Source organism: Cyanistes caeruleus, chromosome 26 (genome assembly GCF_971803275.1).
Source record: "Cyanistes caeruleus chromosome 26, bCyaCae1.hap1.1, whole genome shotgun sequence".
Lineage (NCBI taxonomy): Eukaryota > Metazoa > Chordata > Aves > Passeriformes > Paridae > Cyanistes > Cyanistes caeruleus.
Window position 1 is genome coordinate 6,141,669 of NC_141726.1, and position 18,760 is coordinate 6,160,428.

At 49.0% G+C, this 18,760-nt stretch overlaps 1 protein-coding gene across 29 annotated transcripts in view; it reads left to right on the forward strand.

The window, feature by feature from the left end:
* Positions 1 to 18,525, forward strand: part of PHACTR4 (phosphatase and actin regulator 4) — a 62,275-nt gene extending 43,750 nt beyond the window's left edge. For 20 of the 29 annotated variants that reach the window (XM_086863796.1, XM_086863777.1, XM_086863790.1 and 17 more), the window contains 12 exons: positions 5,355 to 5,531; positions 5,948 to 6,028; positions 7,574 to 7,738; positions 7,867 to 8,226; positions 11,141 to 11,720; positions 12,327 to 12,544; positions 12,992 to 13,142; positions 13,739 to 13,794; positions 14,731 to 14,792; positions 15,572 to 15,709; positions 16,624 to 16,700; positions 17,246 to 18,525. In XM_086863796.1, the coding sequence (XP_086719922.1) occupies positions 5,390 to 5,531; positions 5,948 to 6,028; positions 7,574 to 7,738; positions 7,867 to 8,226; positions 11,141 to 11,720; positions 12,327 to 12,544; positions 12,992 to 13,142; positions 13,739 to 13,794; positions 14,731 to 14,792; positions 15,572 to 15,709; positions 16,624 to 16,700; positions 17,246 to 17,261 (2,046 nt within the window). In that variant the 5' untranslated portion in view covers positions 5,355 to 5,389 and the 3' untranslated portion in view covers positions 17,262 to 18,525. Of the gene's footprint in view, positions 1 to 5,354; positions 5,532 to 5,947; positions 6,029 to 7,573; positions 7,739 to 7,824; positions 8,227 to 11,140; positions 11,721 to 12,326; positions 12,545 to 12,991; positions 13,143 to 13,738; positions 13,795 to 14,730; positions 14,793 to 15,571; positions 15,710 to 16,623; positions 16,701 to 17,245 lie in introns of all 29 variants that reach the window. The other 9 variants (XM_086863779.1, XM_086863769.1, XM_086863784.1 and 6 more) reach the window with 1 other exon arrangement.
* Positions 18,526 to 18,760: the final 235 nt, after the last annotated feature.

The window sequence follows — 18,760 nt, forward strand, 5'->3', positions numbered from 1 at the left end:
CTTGGATCTGAAGATTTTTTTGGATCTGATTTTTAGCTTATAGGCAAAACTTCTCCATAGCCAGGGTGACTTTTGAGGATGTGTGGCCTGAGTTAAAACAGTTTAAAAACTTAGCAGGATTAATTCTGGAATGCCCTGCACTAGAGCCAGGTTGGGTTTAATTCTTAAATGCTGTGCAGCAGAGGTGCCTCTATTCCATGTAACTGCTGCAGGTATCTTCCACATGAGAAATGATCCTTAGTGGAAGGAACGCTTTTTAGTTATTCCTGTTGGTCCCTGAAGTTCCTGCTGTGTCCGTTTCCAGGCTGGCAGCGCTTGGTTCTGCAAAAGGGTATTTTGGGGCTTGGCCCCTGAAGATGGGGATTAACTCTCCGTGCCTACATGGTGGCTTTTCCTCCTTGGCCCATGGTGTGACCATTAAACCATGACATTTATGGGTGGGGTTCTTAAGGGCCAGCTGGGGTGTCCTGTGTGTGGCCATGGTGTGGTTATGTGCGGGTTTTTAATTGACCCCATGGATCCTGGCTGTGCCAGTTTGACCCACTGAGGGCAGTGGTGGAAGTGAAAGCTTTGTGGTGTTTAATGGGAATGGCAGCCCCAAGCCTGACAGGACCTTTGGGAGCAGGTGACACATCACCACAGCCACTTGCCGAGGGTGAGAGAGACCAGCTGTGGGTCTCTAGCTCCTTCCACTGAAATTCTGGTTCCTCTGGGGGAAAAAAAAAAAATGACTGGAGTCACTCAACACCACAACATGCAGAGGAAAAAGAGAGGTTTTTTCTACATGAAATCTAACTACAAGACTTGAGCAAAAGCATGTCTGCAGGGGAGGCTTGGAAGGACCAGCTGGCCAGGCAAACCAATAGGGAATTGCATCCCAAGCTGCTTGGCACTGCCAGAGCTTCCTGCCTTCTTGTGTGTTCAGGCTGTGCCAATTTTGTGACGTTTCCCTAGATTATTTCAGTCCAAACATTTTGGGTTAACACAAAATCGCTGTTTTAAACAGCTCAAACTCACCTGCTTGTTTGGATAGAGTGAGATCAGAGCAGCTCAAGTGTTTGGGTCTGAAATGGCAGGAGGCTCTGGCTGGGAAGCAGCCTGGGGCATCACATTGTGATTGAGCTCCAAGTGTTTGGGCCATCTACCCTGGGAGCATCGGGCAACATGCTGAAGTTTCAGTGCATATTTATTCCTGATTTTTACTCAAGCAGGGCTCTGTGAGAACATTAAGCACAGCATCCAGCTGTCAGGGTGGGGTCTGTGGGGCTCTCCCAGCTGCAGGGTCACTTTTCCAAAGCATGGACTGCTACTTCCAGAGGAGTTAAACGAGGCTCTGCTTCGGCATGGAGTCACTGGAGGGACCTGCCAGCTGGGAATCTCTTGACCTCATGAGGACTCTGCTGACTTCCACCAGGGCTTTGTGACCTCATTTAACCTTTTCCATGTATTTAAAATGGGGTTTCCAGCCTGGCACCATAGTGAGGGTGAGGCTGGTCTCTTGGATACAGCCTTGCTGCTGGGCCAGGTCGGCTGAAGGCATGAGATTCCTGATTCTTCCCACCTTTCCCACAAAGTCCGGTTCCTTTTTTCTTGCCCTGGTTCATTCCAGGTTTCCCAGTGCTTGATTTGATAAGGAAGGGTTTCCCCCTTGCATTGCAAAGCAGCTTAAGGACCCTCCTGTACCTTGCAGAGTAGAGCAGGAGGAGGCACAGCCTCAGCAAGGTGGATTCTCTGCCTTCACGGGAACAGATATCCTCTCTACACTATTTCCTGGAGATTTGAGCTGGAAATGGGCTGTGAATGGAAGGGAAGGTCCATTTTAGAGGGAGTGTGAGCGCTATCTACCGTGAACAATCACTGAACAACAAGGTTATTTGAATGCAGATCTGTAAATCTCACCTCCAGCTGCTGATCCACCTGCTCATTAGTCCTCAGTGTCATAATTGCTTCACAACAGACTGCTTTAAATATCTATGTCCCTGTGGTAATTCGGGATGGGAAAAGGAAGGGTAGGACAGGCTCTCCTGCTATCTCACAACAGGACAGAAGGAAACCCAGTGGGGATCAGGGAAGAAATTGCTTTCCTGGCTTCAGTGTGAGCAGAGGGCTGGATGGTCTCAGAATGTTTAGTAACATGTCAAGTTCTATTCTACACAGAGCAGAAGGGTGGTGGAAATGATTTGGACAGTTTTGTGTTCTACTGTGCCTGTCTCACCCTCTTGCCTGGCTGTTTTTGGGCATGGAACTGATTATAAACCAACAAAACCAAAGTGCTTCCATGTTGGACAACACCTGAGTCCCAGCAGGAGCCGAGGAGCAGTTGTAACACAGCCGAGGGAACAGTGAGGAAGAGAGGCAGGGCCAAGTGATTTGCTCCTGGTGTGAAGGTCTTGTGAAACCTCCTGTGTTCACCTGTGTGGCTGTAGTGCTGGCAGTGGAACTCCACCCTGGGAAGGTATTTGCTTTGACAGCTGGACTTGGGCTGCAGGAGCTGCTGGAAGAGGTGCTGCCAGGAGTACTCACATGTGGATTCTCCCCACCCTCTCTGCTCTTAGCTGCTCCTCCTTTGGAGGTACCGTGTGTCTCCTGCAGTTTCAGCCTTTCATGTCCTGTGCTCCTCCCTGCTGCTCAGAGGGGACTGTGGCAGAAGAATGCTTGTTGTTCTCCTAACTGGAAATGGAGACATTCCAGGGTGCTGAGGGCTCTTCATTAATCCCTGGACCTGATGGTTGAGTTTTCTTTTAATAACTTACTTTGCTTAGTGCAGTGCTCTGACATCTTGGGTGGTAGGCAGCACATAAGTGACATTCCTCAGAGCAGTTTAGGGAAGGGGAGGATATCATGCAAGTTTGGTACTGCTGCCTTCAGCTTTGCTCTCCTTGGAAAGGTGAGGGAAATGCCTTTGATGACACTTGGGCTTCAAATTCTGTCTACAACCTGTGCTTGGCAAGTGCTCGTGCCTGCCTGGTGAAGTTTGGGAATGCTCCGTTGAGCACAGTGAATACTGCTTGTTAAAATTGCATGTACAACTCAAGAGCTAATGCTCTGGTCTCTGAAGAAAGTGCCTCTAAACATGCAGACAATTCCTCTTGGGTTTCTGGGAGCTTGAATTGTCTTTCTGCAGCCCCCCCAACCCTCCCCTTCCATCCTTTATCCCTGCAAAAAATCACAGATCAGTGCTGCCATGGCGTATTTTATGTTATTTTCTACCCCATTTCTCTCCTGTTATAAAGTCAGGGTTGTTGGTTTTTTTATTTAAAAGCATCTCAGATGCTGAATTGATCTTGCTTTTTCAAACAAATGTTGGCTGACATCAGCTTTTGACTGGTTCAGAGTGAGGGACTTTCTGTTATGGGGCTGATTTAAACAAAAGTACAACTAACAACAGTGGCTCAAACACCCTCCGGTTTCCCTCTGTTGTTGTTCTCTTCCCTGTGTTTCAGTGATCTTCCATTCCGTTTGTGCTCAGACTGGAAGATGGGGGTCTGTCTGTCCTGACACAGTGGTAGCCTGTCCCCAGCCCTGTGGCCTGAGAGTACTCAGGAGCCCGTGGCTGTGGCTACCGGTGCTTCATCCTTTTTGGGATCTCCTGCTGGGAAGCGCTGCAGGGTTGCAGGTATAGCTGCATCAAACAGCGCATTTTTGGTGGGTTTTTTTTTCCTCCTCTGTCCTGTCTTCCCTCTGCTGACAGGAATCTGCTTCTTCACATCAGGGCCTGTGTCCTCAGTGGAGGTTTGTAGGATACAAAGATAGATTACTAGCTCTTTGTCCTGTGTGTGAAGCTTTCCCCTAAAATTCTTTTCCGGATCTCTTAGTCTCAGGAGATGGGATTCTTGGTTAACTTTCCTGTTACCTATGGGGCATTGTCTGTTCTGCAGGAACGTTACACAGGCATGTCTGAAGTTGACTAAAAGGTCTGTTGTGCTCCCAAGCCCCACAGTGTCTGACTTGGAGGCTCCAAAGGAAGACGCCTGAGTGCAGTTTGTAGCAGGACGCTCCAGCCTGATGGGGCTGGGGGATGTCTCTCTTCTCCATAGGATTTTTTCCATGGAGCTCTGCAGTGCTCCTGTCTCTAGTGCTGAAGCTGAGGGATTCTGGCTCTGGAAATCCTGTCACGGAGTGGGCACCAGCTGGCTTCACTTATCTTGTGCGCACTGATTTTTTTTTTTGCAGGCAGTGCGAGATTCTGCTCATTGTAAGAGCTCTTGTGTGTTCCATCAAATACCCCAAAACAGCAACATCAGGCAAGGCAGGATCAACAGTCCCAAATTAGTGTTTTGTGTTCTGGTTCTGCTTCAAAAGTGGTTTTGTTTTTTTTTGTTTTTTTTTAGTTGGGGGTGGGTTTTTTTTGTTTTGTTTTGGTTTTTTTACATGTCCCTTCCCACCTCTGTGTCCTTCTTGTGCTGTTCTCCAGAGACTCCAGTGCAGTAGGTGGAGCACAGGCCTGTATTGTGTCGCTTTCCTGTGGAGTTGTTGCTCTTGGCCAGCTTTGCTGCCCTTATTTATAGAAGGAAAATCAGCAAGGGGAAAATCTAGCACATCCAGCTACTGGAATGGGTCTGGTGATTTTGGGGTGCGGACAGTTGTGAACATTGGCTCAGTGGACTGGAAGATGTTTGTGTTCATGTAATGACTTGTGTCCAGCACCAGTTGCTTCCAAATGAAGATGAGAAAATGTAGGGAAGTGGTTTGTGTTCACCAGCAAAGCTGTGACACTGCAAAATTCAATTCATATGTGGCTGAGGGGGCTGGGGGGATTCAGCCTGTAGAAAAGGAGGCTCAGGGGGGACCTTTCACTCTCTCCAGTTCCGTGATGGGCAGACACAGCCAGGTGGGAGTCAGGTTCTGCCCCCAGAGAACAAGGAACAGAACAGGAGGAAACAGCTTCAAGTGTGCCTGGGGAGGATCAGGTTGAACATCAAGAGGAATTTATTAATTTAAAGAGCTGTCAATCCTTGGCACAGTGTGTCCAGGACAGTGGTGGAGTCCCAATCCCTGGAGGTGTCCAAGGAACAGCTAGATGTGGCACTCAGTGCTCTGGGCTCATGACAAGGTGGGGATTTGTCTGGATTCAATGACCTTGGAGGTTTTTTCCAGCCTTAACGATTCTGGGATTCTGGAATATTTGTCTCATCAGGAAGGCCCTTAGCAGTTTCCCTTTTCCCTGTTTATGTTGAAAAGCCCACTTGTGTCTCCCAATGCTAATGTGAGGGTTCACTGGAGCCACAGACAGAGTCTTGTTCCCTTCTTTGTGTGAACGTGTGCCACCATTCCCAGTGTGGGCTGGCTGGGTGGGAGATGGGAGCTGTTACCTGCAGCACAGAAGTAATTCTTTATTCTTCTTTTCTGTGCAGCTGAAGAGGTGGATAACACCCCAGGTGATGCCAGCATGGGGGTAGATGTTTTGGAGTCAGGTGACACCACACCTCCTACAAAGAGGAAAAGCAAGTTCTCAAGCTTTGGCAAGATTTTCAAACCCTGGAAGTGGAGGAAAAAGAAAAGCAGTGACAAATTCAAGGAAACTTCAGAAGGTAAAGTAGTAGGGGCTCAGTGGGTGTCCCTTCCTCCATCCATCTGAGAAGGGCTTGCTGTCACAAGCCTGAGTACTGACACGAATAAGAACCAAAATAAGACTTTGGTGACAGGCTAGCACCTGCAATCTCTCCTGAAACACCTTGCCATGGTGCTGTAGTTTCAGACAGATTAATTTCTTTCTTTCAAGGAAGCTCCCCATGTAGCTGTGGGGAGGGAGGGTTTGCTCTGTGATCAGCAGTGCAGTGTGAAATGCAGGTCTGAACGTGCAGTTCCTCTTCTCTCCTCTTAATCCATGCAAAACCAGTGAAATTTGAAGCCCTTTAATTTCCTCTGGAGAATCTCTTAAAAAAAAATCTTCTTTAACTTCAAGGTTGCCCTGTTTCCTGAGTGTTTTTTTTCAATTTAATATCAGTTTTAGAACGAAAGATATCTATGCGAAAGCCCAGAGAGGAGCTGGTAAAAAGAGGAGTTCTGTTGGAAGAGCCTGAGCAAGGTGAGTCTGCAAATGAACTTCTCCTGTCTGTGTAGCTGATCTTCCTCTAGCCAAACCTCACCCTTGGGAGACATATTTAAGGATTTTCTGCTGAAACGATTCCTGTCTGCCTTAGCCTTTTCAATGCTCTCTCTTGTCTGTTTTCCCACCTGGAAGGAAGGCAGCCTACCCAGGGAGGAAGTGAAGTGCCTGTCTGGGACACCTTCCTGCAGGGAGGGCTGTGCTGTGGTCACTTCCCATCCTACCCCTCTCTGTGTTCTGCTCCAGATACCTTGTGCTGTCCTGCCAGCCTCTGCTGTCACTGTCACTCACCATCTCCTGCTGTTCATGTGGGAGAGGTGCTGCCCCCGGGGCTCAGGTTGGGAGAAGAATCAGAAATGGATGAATTCTGAGCTCTTTGGGTTAGGGGCATATCTTCCAAGAGATGCTTCATGGTATGATGTCATAGTCACCACTAGGATTATTAAAGTTTATGCTGCTGTCTCTAAGAAGTCTTATCCCCTTTTCATGCTGCCAAAATAAGTTGTCAGATCACCATCCAGTCACCTCGCTGGGATTTGTGTGATGTGGGTCCAAGGGAGGAGGCAGGAAGGTGTGGGGAGATAGCAGCCCCTGTCTCCTGTGGGTGGGAGTGTGGCCTTTGGCTTAGACCTGCAGAGACAGCCTTGGCCTAGTGCAAGTTTCATTCTAAGAAAGTGGAAAACTGGAGGTGGAAAAGTGGTTTTCAGACCAAGCCACTGAAAGCAAAATAGAAAGTCTTAACACAAGTGTGCTGAAGTGATGCCATTGACACCTACTCGAGGGTATCAGTGCCTCTCTGCAGAGTTCACTGGGTACCGAAGGGTGGGGGGTCGCAGGTTGAAACTGGGAGACTGATCAAAGAATTTGGGTACCAAACTTCCAACTAGAGAGGGCAGAGGAGGCAGAGGTCTTCCATACTGTACAGGTGTGACAGAAGCTTGGCTAAGAAGTGGAATTATTTTCTTCTTTGAGACATCTGCTCTGGTTTTAGAAGCAGAAGATGGGTATAATCTGGAAAACGTGCAAACCCCTAGCATGAGGGAGCAGTCAGTTTTGGCAGGAATCTGAAGACTTTATGAAGGTCTGTTATTGCATGTGCAGTAGATTACTTGGCTCATGTTGGAATCTACATTGCAGCAGGGAATTGGTGACTGCTCCCTGATGGAGGGTGGATACAAAAGCTGCTGGAGATTTTTGACTTCAGTTACAACTTCCTTGTACTGTAGCACAGCACTGGGCACACTAATCTGTATCACAGGAGGAAGGGCAGGACAGGGAGAAGAAAAACCCTTGATGGCATGCAGTGCTGTGTGATTTACTTGTTGATCATGAAATCAAGGGCTCTTGGCTCCTGCTGGTTTGGTTGCTGTGTTGTTCTGTGCAGGTGACTGAAGACCAGCTGTTTCAGAAGCCAGAAAGAAGTTGGTGTCACTTCATGGTGGTTGAGTCAGCTCAGCCACCTCTCCTCTCCCCTGCTTTTTGAGTGTTTTCTCTTTACTTCTCTTTCCTTCTATCCCCTTGCAGATGGTGAAGAGCCAGAGAAGCTGAACTCACCTGCACTGAAGAATGGCCACACCATCCCCATTGGGGGTCCCGGGGTCTGTAACCTGGCCAGCCAGGAGGAAGAGGCCACAAAGTCATCCAGCCTTAGAAAGCCTCTTCCAGTGGAGGAACCAAAGAAGAGGCAGGGTAAGAAACCAGATGTGTGCAAAATCAGGGCTTCACATTCTCCTGTAACCAGTTTTGAATTCTCACCTGATCCTTCCCACCCTCAGGAGGCCCTCTGATGCCTCAAACGGAGCTGCCTTCCTTTGCAGGCTCCTCCAGCAGCCACCCTGGGCCCGAACTGGAACCACCTCAGGAACCACATGTTCCCAGACAACCTCTGCTTCCTCCAAAAAGACCTCCCTCCACTTCCCAGGAGGCAAACGAAGTGCAGGCAAGGGATCCAACACCTGCCAGCAGCGCTGCAAGAACTGCCCCCTTCACCACAGCCCCCACGGCAGCAAAGACAGTCAATTCCACAGCTGCCCCTTCCCCAGCCCCCAGGACTCTGCTCCCAGCTCCTGCCTGTGCCAACACTACTGCTCCCACCAGTACAACCAGCTCAGCTCCTGCCAAACAGCCTCCTGTCCCTCCTCCCAAACCTGTCAACAGAAACAGCAACTCACTAATAGGTAAGTGACCCCATAAGCTGGTTTTTGTACCCTGAGATGTTCTGGAGCCACTGCTCCAAGAATCTCTTCCCTTCATAAGGGAAGATTTTTAGTTGCATCAGAATGTCTGACCATCTTCCCTGGAAACAGTTGAGTTTGGACTCAAATCTACCAGTGCCTAGCCAGGACACATGTGTTCTGGGAACAGTGTAATTACTGGAGTCTTCTGCTGTGAGCTATCCAGTCTGCTACCTGCAGGAAGGAATCCCTGCTTGCCTGTTCTCTGTCAACTCTATGACAGTGTCTGAATGTTGATGCTTCACTGGGGGCTGGGATTCAGCTGGGATTGGGGAATGGTGGATGAGGTTTTGCTATGTGAGAGTGTGGTTAGTGACAATTCCTTCTTTCAGCTGCTGGTGGAAAAAAAAACCTAAACAAACCAACAGACAAACCCAAAAAATCCACGTCACACTAAACAATGACTGGCATGGCTGTCACTGCCAGGCTACGTGGTTTCTGCTTAGGGCAGAGACCAGGAGATGGCAGGGATAATTCAGACTTCCCTGGTTATGCTCAGGTACCTCCTCTAAGGTCTCTGCCTGAACTGTTAACATATGAGTCTTGTCCCATGGGTAAATCAGCTCAACTGTAATTTAAACAGAATCTTCCCATTTAGAGAATTAAATGATTTTTATCTCTGTAACTTTTCTTAGCAGAAGATTGGGCAAGAGTTTGTTAAAGCTCATTTGGTCTCTGTTCTCTGTGGGAGTTTTGGGGATCTTAAAGATGCAACACTGAGAATTGTGATGACTTCCATGTAGTGATGGCCTGCTGGCATTTGGCATTTCAGGCAATTCTTTCACAGACACCTTGTCTTTGGACAGGGTTAGCAGAGGCTGGCACAGATCAGGAGGGAGGTTACTGGGAAGAACAGTCTGACAGGTCTGCACTGTTCTCACAGAAACTGGAGGTGTTACCCAGGTGTGGTTTGAGAGACAGTGCTGGATGTGCAAGTTGCCATCTGAAATAGCCTGGGCCACTGCTTTCAGTGTGGATGGATGGCTCTGCTCTGCTTGGGTCTCACCTTGCTCTGGCAGGTTTTGCAAGTGACCTTGGTATGGTATTAACAACCCCCGTGTGCCAGACCAGCTTGATTAGCCTGACCATGCTTGAGCACTCCATGAAATACTTTCTTGTTTTCTTTAAGCTGCTTGCACACGCTGAGGGTGGCATTTGAAATGCCCCAGCACTAATTGCAGGAGGTAAACAAAAAATGTGCCTGGAAACAGCAGTGTATCCAACGTGTTTAGAGCCATCCTGCCCCTTCCCAACAGCATGGGCTGGGCTGGGAGCACCTCTGGGGTATGCAGGGGAGGAGAACAGGCAGTTCTCTTTTGTCTCCTGGGTATGAACACAGCTGTAGAGGAGGCTCCACAGCCCTCTGGTCTGACATGATGGAGCTGTGGTGTTGCTGTGTGAGCCTTGTGTTGTCACTGTGTTGCTGAACAGCAGGAGTGGAATTGGCTTTGTGAGCTCTCTATGGGTCTTTGGTGCCTGCTTTGGCTGCCAGGGTGTCCTGTGCCCCTGTTACAGCCTAAAGCAGGGGAGGGTGTTACTGTGCAGGTCATCCCTTAGTATGTCCCCAAGATGCTCATTCCCTGAGCAGCCTCAAGCAGCAGCTTCCTTCTGCCAGCTCCTCGCTCCCTTTCAAATTTTGCTCTTACCCAGAGGTGCCTCAAGCCTGGTCCTGCCAGGCTTGGAGCACTGCTCAGGAGACACTGGAGTCCCTTGGGCAGGAGCTGAGGGCACTCTGTGTTTTGCACAATCTGGCCTTTAATCTACAAGGGGAAAGTCTAAAAATGCTAAACATCTCAAAAATGTGCCCACCTCTCTCCAGTTATGTGGCCTTATCTCGGGAAACTCTCCCACTTGCAGCACCCTCTTGTGGTGTCTGCACCGCGGATTCCCCCAGCTCTGCTCTGGGGACATCCATGTGTCACTGTCACCCGCTCCAGGGAAATGTGCAGCAAGTCTCAGCTGCTTTAGGGAAAGCCTCCACAAGCCCCAGAAGCCATGGATATATGGATGTTAAAAGATGCAAACTCCTAAAGCAAGAGCAGTCTTTACTGTGCAATTTCCCTAGGAGCAGAGTGGGGTTTCAGGATCCTGTGACTGCCCGCTGCAGGCATTTTTCATGTCTCTATTTCTTCCTCTCTTTTCCATCAAATAGCAAATATTTAGACTAAAGGCTTTAGGCATTTTTGGAAGTTTTTCTAGTTACTTTGTAGTGGCAGATGAGTTTATATGGGGCTTAAGGAACAGAGTTCAGAGAGACTAAAGCAGAACCTCATCCTGGGGAGTTGCTGGCAGTGGGGTGTTCTTGGGTTGGGTCTGATGGACTAATACCAGTAGGGGGAGGACAGGACATTGATGCCTGCAGCTGTGCTGATTTTTGCCTCTGAGCAAAAAAGTAAGACTTCAGCTTTTTGAGTCTTTGAGTCTTTAATTTTTTTAATTAATAGAAACTTTTTGAGAAGTTCTTTAATGTGTTGGGGAGTCTGGGGTGTCTGGATGTCTTGGATTCCTTTTATGCTGTAAATACCACCATAAAGTACCCACATATTTGCATTCCTGAGCAGGCCTTCTGTGCTGTCTTTCAAGGGCTGGTGCCATTTCTCTCTTTCTGAAGCAGCAGGATGCACAAACCTGTCTCAGCCTGCTTGTTTTTGGCTGCTCTCCCAAGTCTTACCTTCGCTGCTGGAAGGACAAACTAGAGCTTTGCAACCTGGCTATTTCTGGTATGATATTCCAGTAAAAAGTACCAGAGAATGCTTAGTCCAAGGCTCTGAGTGCATTGCTGTGCTTTTTCCATATTGGTGAAGGTTATCTGGAAAATACCGTTAAACATTGTGGCTTTTGTGGTTTTTATTTTCAGCTGAACTTTCCCAAGTAATGACCAGTGGTACAGCCTTGACCAAGCCTTCCCCTCCTCTCCCCCCGAAGAGAGGCCTCCTGCCTAATAACATGTCAGAGGCTGTCACATCCAAGCCCCCAAGTGACAGGACAGTGACAGCAAGTCGCCCCGCACCAATTCCACTGCACGTGACCTCAGCTTATCCACCACCGTCACCCTCGCCACCACTGCCCACCCATGTACCCCCTGAACCTGCACGTGTGGCCCTGCCCGCCTCCACCCCTGTCCTAGACCCATTGCACTCCCTGGATCTGCCCAAGGAGACTCCTCCTCCGCCTCCTGAAGACTTCAGGTCCATGGAAGTGTTGAAGAGGACGGCAGAGCAAGGGTTTGGTGAAGCCCACGTGCTGCCTCGCCTGCCCCAAATCCCACTGCACATTCGTATCCAGCAGGCTCTGGCCAGCCCTCTGCCTGTCACCCCACCTCCCGAGGGGTCCCACAGGGCTCACTCACTGCTCTTTGAGAACGATGGTTTCGGAGAAGACAACGGCACCCTGGGCAGGACGAGATCTCTGCCTGTCACCATTGAGATGCTCAAAGTGTGAGTACCTCCTTGTGTATGTGCTGGCTCTTCCAGCTCCTGCAGTGCTGTGATGGTGGGAACAGCTCTGGGCAGGGCTTAGGTCTCTGCTGAAACCATTTTCCCTGTTGGCCAAATCTGCATTTTAGCCTCTTAAGAGCCAGAGCATCTTCCCCATGAAATTACCCCTCATTCTGGGAGTTTATTGCTCACAAAGGGAAATGGGTTCCAGACTACAAACACAGGCTGATGCCAGGAATCCTTGCCTGGACTGTCTGTAACTGCACCAAGACCAAACAAGGTCCCAGATTCCATCCTTCTGTGGCCTTCCTTAGCCTTTCATTTTGCTAAACATAAGTGGAAAAAGGACTGTCTTGTGTCTGAATCTCCAAGTCACAAAGTAGTGGGGTCAGAGGGCTGTTTGGTTCTGCAGAACCTGCTTCTGTCACTTCCTTGGCCAGAGCTCCCTGTGCTTCGAAGAGAGGGGGACAGTGCGGGATCCTGCGTTGGCTCTTGCACCGCTGGTTTCTGGGCTTCCCTGAGGAGAGCTGAGACATATTGATTCTAGGGATATTCCACAGCCCCTGTGCTATGTGTTCAGAGGTGTAATAGCGTGCTTCTCGTTAGTCCAGACGATGAGGAAGAGGAAGAAGATGACCAGGAAGAGGAACAGAATTCAGGTCCTCGTGTGTATATTGGAGATGTGGCATCTGTCACAGTCATCCCCAAACTGGTACCCCAGGTCCTCCCAGAGGAGCAGGAAGGAGACGAAGGGATGAGCGACTCTGACTCGGAGGGGCCCATCCTGTATAAAGATGATGAGGAAGAAGATGAAAGCCATAACAGTAAGGCTTTTTTATTGCAGGTGGCTTTTATATTGCTCTGCTGAACTCATGCCTGGCTGCACTGAGATCTAGATCAAAGTGCTGGTTCCCACAGCGCTTCAAAGCAGCTGGTTCTTGGTTGTGTGATGTAGCAGGTGTTCTCTGCCTCGATTTTTCCAAGGCTCTGCAGCCAAACCTGTGCACTCACCTGCTAAGTGCACCCCTTCAGCTGCAGATGGTCCTGTGGCAGCCTGTACTGTCCCAGCCCCTCAGGTAGGACAGCATTAGGTGGTGTCACACAAGAGTGCTGGCTGCTGCTGCTGTGCAGTGAGTGCAGAGCTTGGGAAGAGCAAGGAGAGAGGACAGTTCTCCCTCAAGGAGAGGACAGCTTCCAGGGGCACAGTGCTGGGATTGCTGTGGCAGGCTTGTCTGCCTTGAGCTGCAGCCTGTTGCTCTCCTTCCCTACAGGCACACTGGCCAACAAAGTGAAGAGGAAAGATACACTTGCTATAAAGCTGGGGAACACAACTGCACCACAGGAGGAGAAAATCACCTTCCCTCGGAAGAGCAAGGAGGAGTGGAACGAAATCCGTCACCAGATTGGGACGACGCTGATCAGGTGTGGAATATGATCAGTGTGAGCTGTCAGCACAGTGTGTGCAGAGTGGGATTGGACAAAGTTGGTGCCTTGTCCAAGCAGTTTGTACTGGAACCAGGGGGGGTGGTTGGGCGCGGCAGCTGAAGCAGGGCTGGGAGGTTGAGTGTTGCTGTTCCTCCTCTAGAAGGTTGGGAGTTCCTCCTGGATTTGAGCAGTATCCCCCTGACAGGCCCCAGTTTCCAGAGGTTAAATGGACTGGGAGGGGAAAAGCTCTGGGGTTACAGACACGTAAAACAGATGGTTTAAAAAGGTCTAGATGGATGTAGGGTGGGTGTTGGTGGTGGATGAAGCTGAGACTGGTGACAGTCCAGGCTCTGCTGTCTGAGCTCCTTGCAGAGCTGCTTCTGAGCTGGAGAGCCCATAGCCCTTTCCCAAAGCTGTGCCAGTGGCTGAGCAGCTGTTCGAGCAGAGCATAGTGTAAAACAGGGCAGCAGTGATCCTCAGTGGTGAGTGTGGAGGAGACTGTCTAGAGCACTGAAACCAGGCAGTTTTATCCTTCATCTGCTTCTGATGAGTGACCAGATACAACACTCTGCACTTGTCGTGCTTCTCTTCAGGCGACTGAGTCAGAGACCAACTGCAGAAGAACTGGAACAGAGGAACATTCTTCAGCGTGAGTAGCCCTTCTCTGGTGGTCCTGAGAAATGCCTTGTTACTATATTACCAATAAGTTTGCCTTTAATGTCTTAAGTTATCAGGTGGGGATGGTTTTAAATTAAAAAAGATTTAGATTAGATGTTAGGAACAAATTCTTCCCTGTGAGGGTGGTGAGGCCCTTGGCACAGGCCACCCTAACCCTGCCCCATTCCTGGAAGTCTCCAAGGCCAGGCTGGATGGGGATTGGAGCACTGGGATAGTAGAAAGTGTCCCTGGCCGTGGCAGGGGGTTGGAACTGGGTGATCATTGAGATCTTTTCCAACCATATCCATTCAGGGATCATATGATTATGGACAGAATAGCTGTCCCATGCCTGCTACCTCAGAGAAGAGTGTGTGGGCTGGTTCAGACTCTGGTGTTACACAACGAGGACTCTTAAATGTGTTTTTGTTTGGGCTGGACTTTTATTTGTGTTCCAAACATTACAGCATTGCCTTGCATGATCTCTAAAGCAGCAGTGCATCACAGAGTCAGGACTGTTTCTCTTGGCCATATCTTGTTCTGCAAAAGTTTTAAATAAATATCTCGAGGAAATGGGAATGTCAGTTCAGGAAGTTTCAATTTAAAATATTTATCTGTGCTGCTATTTTCTTTTAAACTCTAATAGCTTTGTGAAGGAGTGAGCTGCACAGTGGCCTGGATGTATTTTGGTGATATGGCCATTAGTCTTTGACGTGAATGACTCATTGGTTCTGCGTAAGGGGCACATTTGCCCCTGCCAGTTCAAGAGGTGACACAGGGTATTGAGTTGTACTATGCTCTCTGCCTGTCCTAAGCCTTTAGATCTGTAGATAATCTGATCCAGCTCAATATTCTCTTTTGTTCAAGCCTAGAAAGCACTTTTCAAAGACTGATGCTTACATGAAAAATGTTTTTTTTTTCTCCTTGGCAGCGAAAAATGAAGCTGACCGTCAAGCTGAGAAGCGTGAGATCAAGCGCCGGCTGACCAGAAAGGTACTGCAGGCTCCCATGGTGACAGCCACCTGGCAGGGCTGCCGGGCACGGTGGCAGTGAGCACGTTGTAGGTACTGTGTGTGGGGGAAGTCACAGGGCTCTTGTGTAAGCGTCCCCAGTGCCCTCAGACTGCAGTGACTTTGGAATGTGGACTGTCACCCACAGTGAACCGTTGGCACCAGGGCCATGTTTGTCAGTGACAGATCTGAGCTGGCAGCGAGCATAATAAGCGAGATGAGAGCTAAATTTGGCACCTGATACTTGAAAGATTTGCTGGCCTGGCTGCTTTAACAGTGCTTCAAGCAGCCACGACTTCACAGCAGGCTCCCTGAAATCCATTTCTAAAGTAACAGCAGTGTGGGAGCTGAGCAGAATAACAGCTGCTTTTAGCTGTTACATCCAAGTTACTGGTGACTGTTACTCATGGCTGGGAAAAGCTTCCCCAAGGCCTGTGGGTGTGAAGTGTGAGTGCTGCAGTTGCTGAAGTTGTGTTTAGGGGTGTCATGCAGGGCTCAGCCTTGCAGTGGCTGTTCCCACACCCCTCAGTGTCCTTCTCCGTGACAGTGTGGTCCAAGTTCTGCCCTAGCTTAGCTTTGTGATCCCACTGGGAGTATGCAGTCTGTAGGAGGTTTACCTATTCCTTGCAGGCTGCGAGCAGGATCTGGTAGTGTCTGTGGTTAAGTGAGGGAGCTGGTTTTAGTTTTGCTTGGGGTGCTTGGTCCTGGATCTGCTCTGAGGACAAGGCTCAGACTAACCTCTGTTTCTGCTGCCGTGTTCAGCTTAGCCAAAGGCCTACAGTGGCAGAGCTGCAGGCCAGGAAGATCCTGAGGTTTAATGAATATGTGGAAGTAACAGATGCTCAAGACTATGACCGCCGAGCAGATAAGCCGTGGACAAAGCTGACACCAGCAGACAAGGTAACAGAGTGTCCTGGCCCCAGATAGGAAGGGGGGGAGCTAGACCAGGGTGTCCCATGCGAAAGGGTGTGAGCTGAAGAGATTTGCTCTGTTCCTCTGGCTTCAACTCTTCATCCTTCCCTCTGCCACCCCACCTGTGTCCCTTCACTTGCATGTGCTGTCCTGGCTCTGCTTCCTGCTTCTTCATGGCAAGGTGGAACCCAGGTGGGCACAGTCTGAAGGCCAGCATGGCTTGTGCCTTAGCTTCTTAGTGATGTAAGAATCATAAAATCATGGAATTGTTAAGGTTGGAAAAGTCCTTGAAGATCATGGAGTCCAACTGTTTACTGAGCACTACCATGTTCACTGCTGAACCATGTCCCCAGGTGCCCTTTCTGCACGTTTTTAAATACTCCCAGGGATGGTGATTCTACCACTGCCCTTTCCATGAAGAAATTTTTCCTTTTATCTCATCTAAGCTTCCACACACAGTCTCAACCTGAGGCCTTTTCCCCTTGTTTTGTCACTTGTTACCTGGGAGAAGTGACCAACTCCCACAGCTGTCTTCTTGACCCTCCTGTCAGGCAGTTGTAGAGAGTGAGATGGTCCCCCCTGAGCCTTCTTCTCTCCAGGCTCAGCTTCCCCACCTCACTCAGCTGCTCCTGATGCTCCAGACCCTTCCTCAGCCCCATTCTCTTTTCTGGACACAGCAAGGATACTGGGTACTGGTCATAGCAGTGCAGTTCCCAGCAGGCTCAAGAAACTGGCAAGGAACTATCTGTCCTTGTCCTCCCCCAGCCACCTCTCAGCCCAGCCCTCATAGTGGAGGGGCAGACTAAACTCAGTTTGGTGTTAATGGACTGTGAAAGCTGGGGTGGCTGCTGCAATCTGAGCCCTTTCCTTTCAAAAAAAAAAAAATCTCCCTCTCTGTGCAGGCAGCCATCAGAAAGGAGCTGAATGAGTTTAAGAGCTGTGAAATGGAAGTGCATGAGGAGAGCAAGCAGTTCACCAGGTGAGAATGTGTTAACTTAAGAGTTTTGGTCTTGTTAAAGCTGTCAGAGCTATGCTGCAAGGACAGTGCTCAGTGGCAAAACACTAAAACCTTATAAAAACTATTTGTGCAGCAGTTGGATATTGAATGTCCCTTTTTGTCTCGGTCCTGGGGGGGTGACTGGATCAGTAGCAGACACAAAGTGGGTTGTTTTTCCTTAAACTGGGGCTTCCATCCTGGAGGCTCGGTGACCGGTGTCTGGTTTGAGGTGTGTCTGAAACTAGTATGAAGCTGCAGTTGGAGTGAGCTTTTTTGCGGCTAGAGATGTGCAGCCACAGCCACCAAGCACCTCGCTAATGAGTTACCATGCATGTAATCTGTCAATGAAGTGATTCCTTTCCTTCCAGCTGTGTGGCAAAGCTGAGTGCAGAGCACAGGAGGTGAAATTGTTCCATGTTAACGGCTTCCCTGAGGGCTGAGTGTTCTCTTTGGCCATCTGTAGTGCCCAAGTAACCATTTAACCTGAATTCCAAGGATAACACTCAGAATTTTCACTTTGTTTTCAGGTACCATCGACCATAATATTCCAAGGAGTGAGCAAGAAACTCGTGAGGACTGGAAGTTCTCTGCATCCCTCTCGTAGGCAATATAGTGAGGATGGAACCTCAGCTCTTCCAAGATTTGCCTTCCAAACATATCCAGAAAAGGGCTTTCAGCCAGAGAAGGGGAATCTTGTCTGAATGTAGCATTTCACTGGAACAAACACATCTCTCATGTCATCAGGCTGGAACTGACACTATACCTCGTGTGGCTCAGCAATATGACTCTGCCAGGAGACCATGCCCAGGGGAACAACTTCTTCCTTCCCAAGTTGTACGGACTTTTCTTGGGGGTGCAATTCCTCATTTCCTCCTCCTTTCCATGAGGAAAGGAGAAAAAAAAAAAAGAAAAAAGGCAGCTCTAATGTTGGGAAGCTGAGGAGAGCATGGAAGCGTGTGTGTATATTAGCTATGTACAGAGAGCCCTGGCAGACAACTGACATGGCACTCGTTATTTTTGTGAGGGTTTGCTTGTTTCTATCATGTCCTTAATGCCCTGAATCACTACTGACCCAACAGTTTGTTGTCCTGGAAGGGAATTGTATAGATATTAACATATGCTGTGTCTTTTTGTAAAAAAAAAAAAAAGAAAAAAAAACCTCCAACGGATGTATAAAACATTTGCTCTGCACCCTCTCACACGTGCTGTGATCTTAATAACAGATCCTGAGCTATCTAAGCTTGGTTAACAAATTACAGAACCAGGAAAAATGACTGTTGCCTTTTGAAAACTTTTTAATTTGGGGAAACTGTGAGAGTAGTCAGTCTTTTTTACTGTGGCTTTCTCTCAGATGTTTTTTACTCTCCCAAATCAGGGTTGAAGCTTGCCTTTTTCTGATTTTTACAGCTAAACCTACTGGAAACTTGATAATTTCACTGTGTGGGTCGAAAGGAAGGGAAGAATATGTTTAAAAAGTGACCTTAAAAAGATGGTATTTCTCTTCGGAGAGAAAAACTCTCCCTCGATGCGGGTTTAAAAAAAAAAAAAAAATCAAATCTGGTAGGGCCACTGCTGTATTATGCACAAAACTAAACTATGTGTGAGATGCCACTGGTGCGGGGAGAAGGGAGAGAACTTTGTCTTGTTCACAGACCAGTGTGGCAACACGCCGGCCCAGCATCCGCTGGGGGCTCTTCCCTCACGGCATCCCCTGTACAGCCGCCATTGCATTGTATATCAGTCTCCTCCGCAACAGATTTTAATTATTAAATAAAAGTATTTTAGATTTTTTTTTTTTTTTTTTTAACCGTGCTCGTGTGGTCGTGTCTTTTCAACTGCTCTCAGTGAGTGCGTGACCGGCGGCTCCTGAGGGGGATGGGGGGCGGGTCAGCCATGGCGGCACCTCCCCTGAGGGTCGCAGCCATTCGCGCCCTTCCGCCTGCGCATGTGCCAGCCGCTCTTCCAGGCATTGCGCAGGCGCCGCTGGCCCCGCCCCTTTGGGCGGGTGTTGGCCCCGGCCCCTCACCAATAAGGCTTTATCT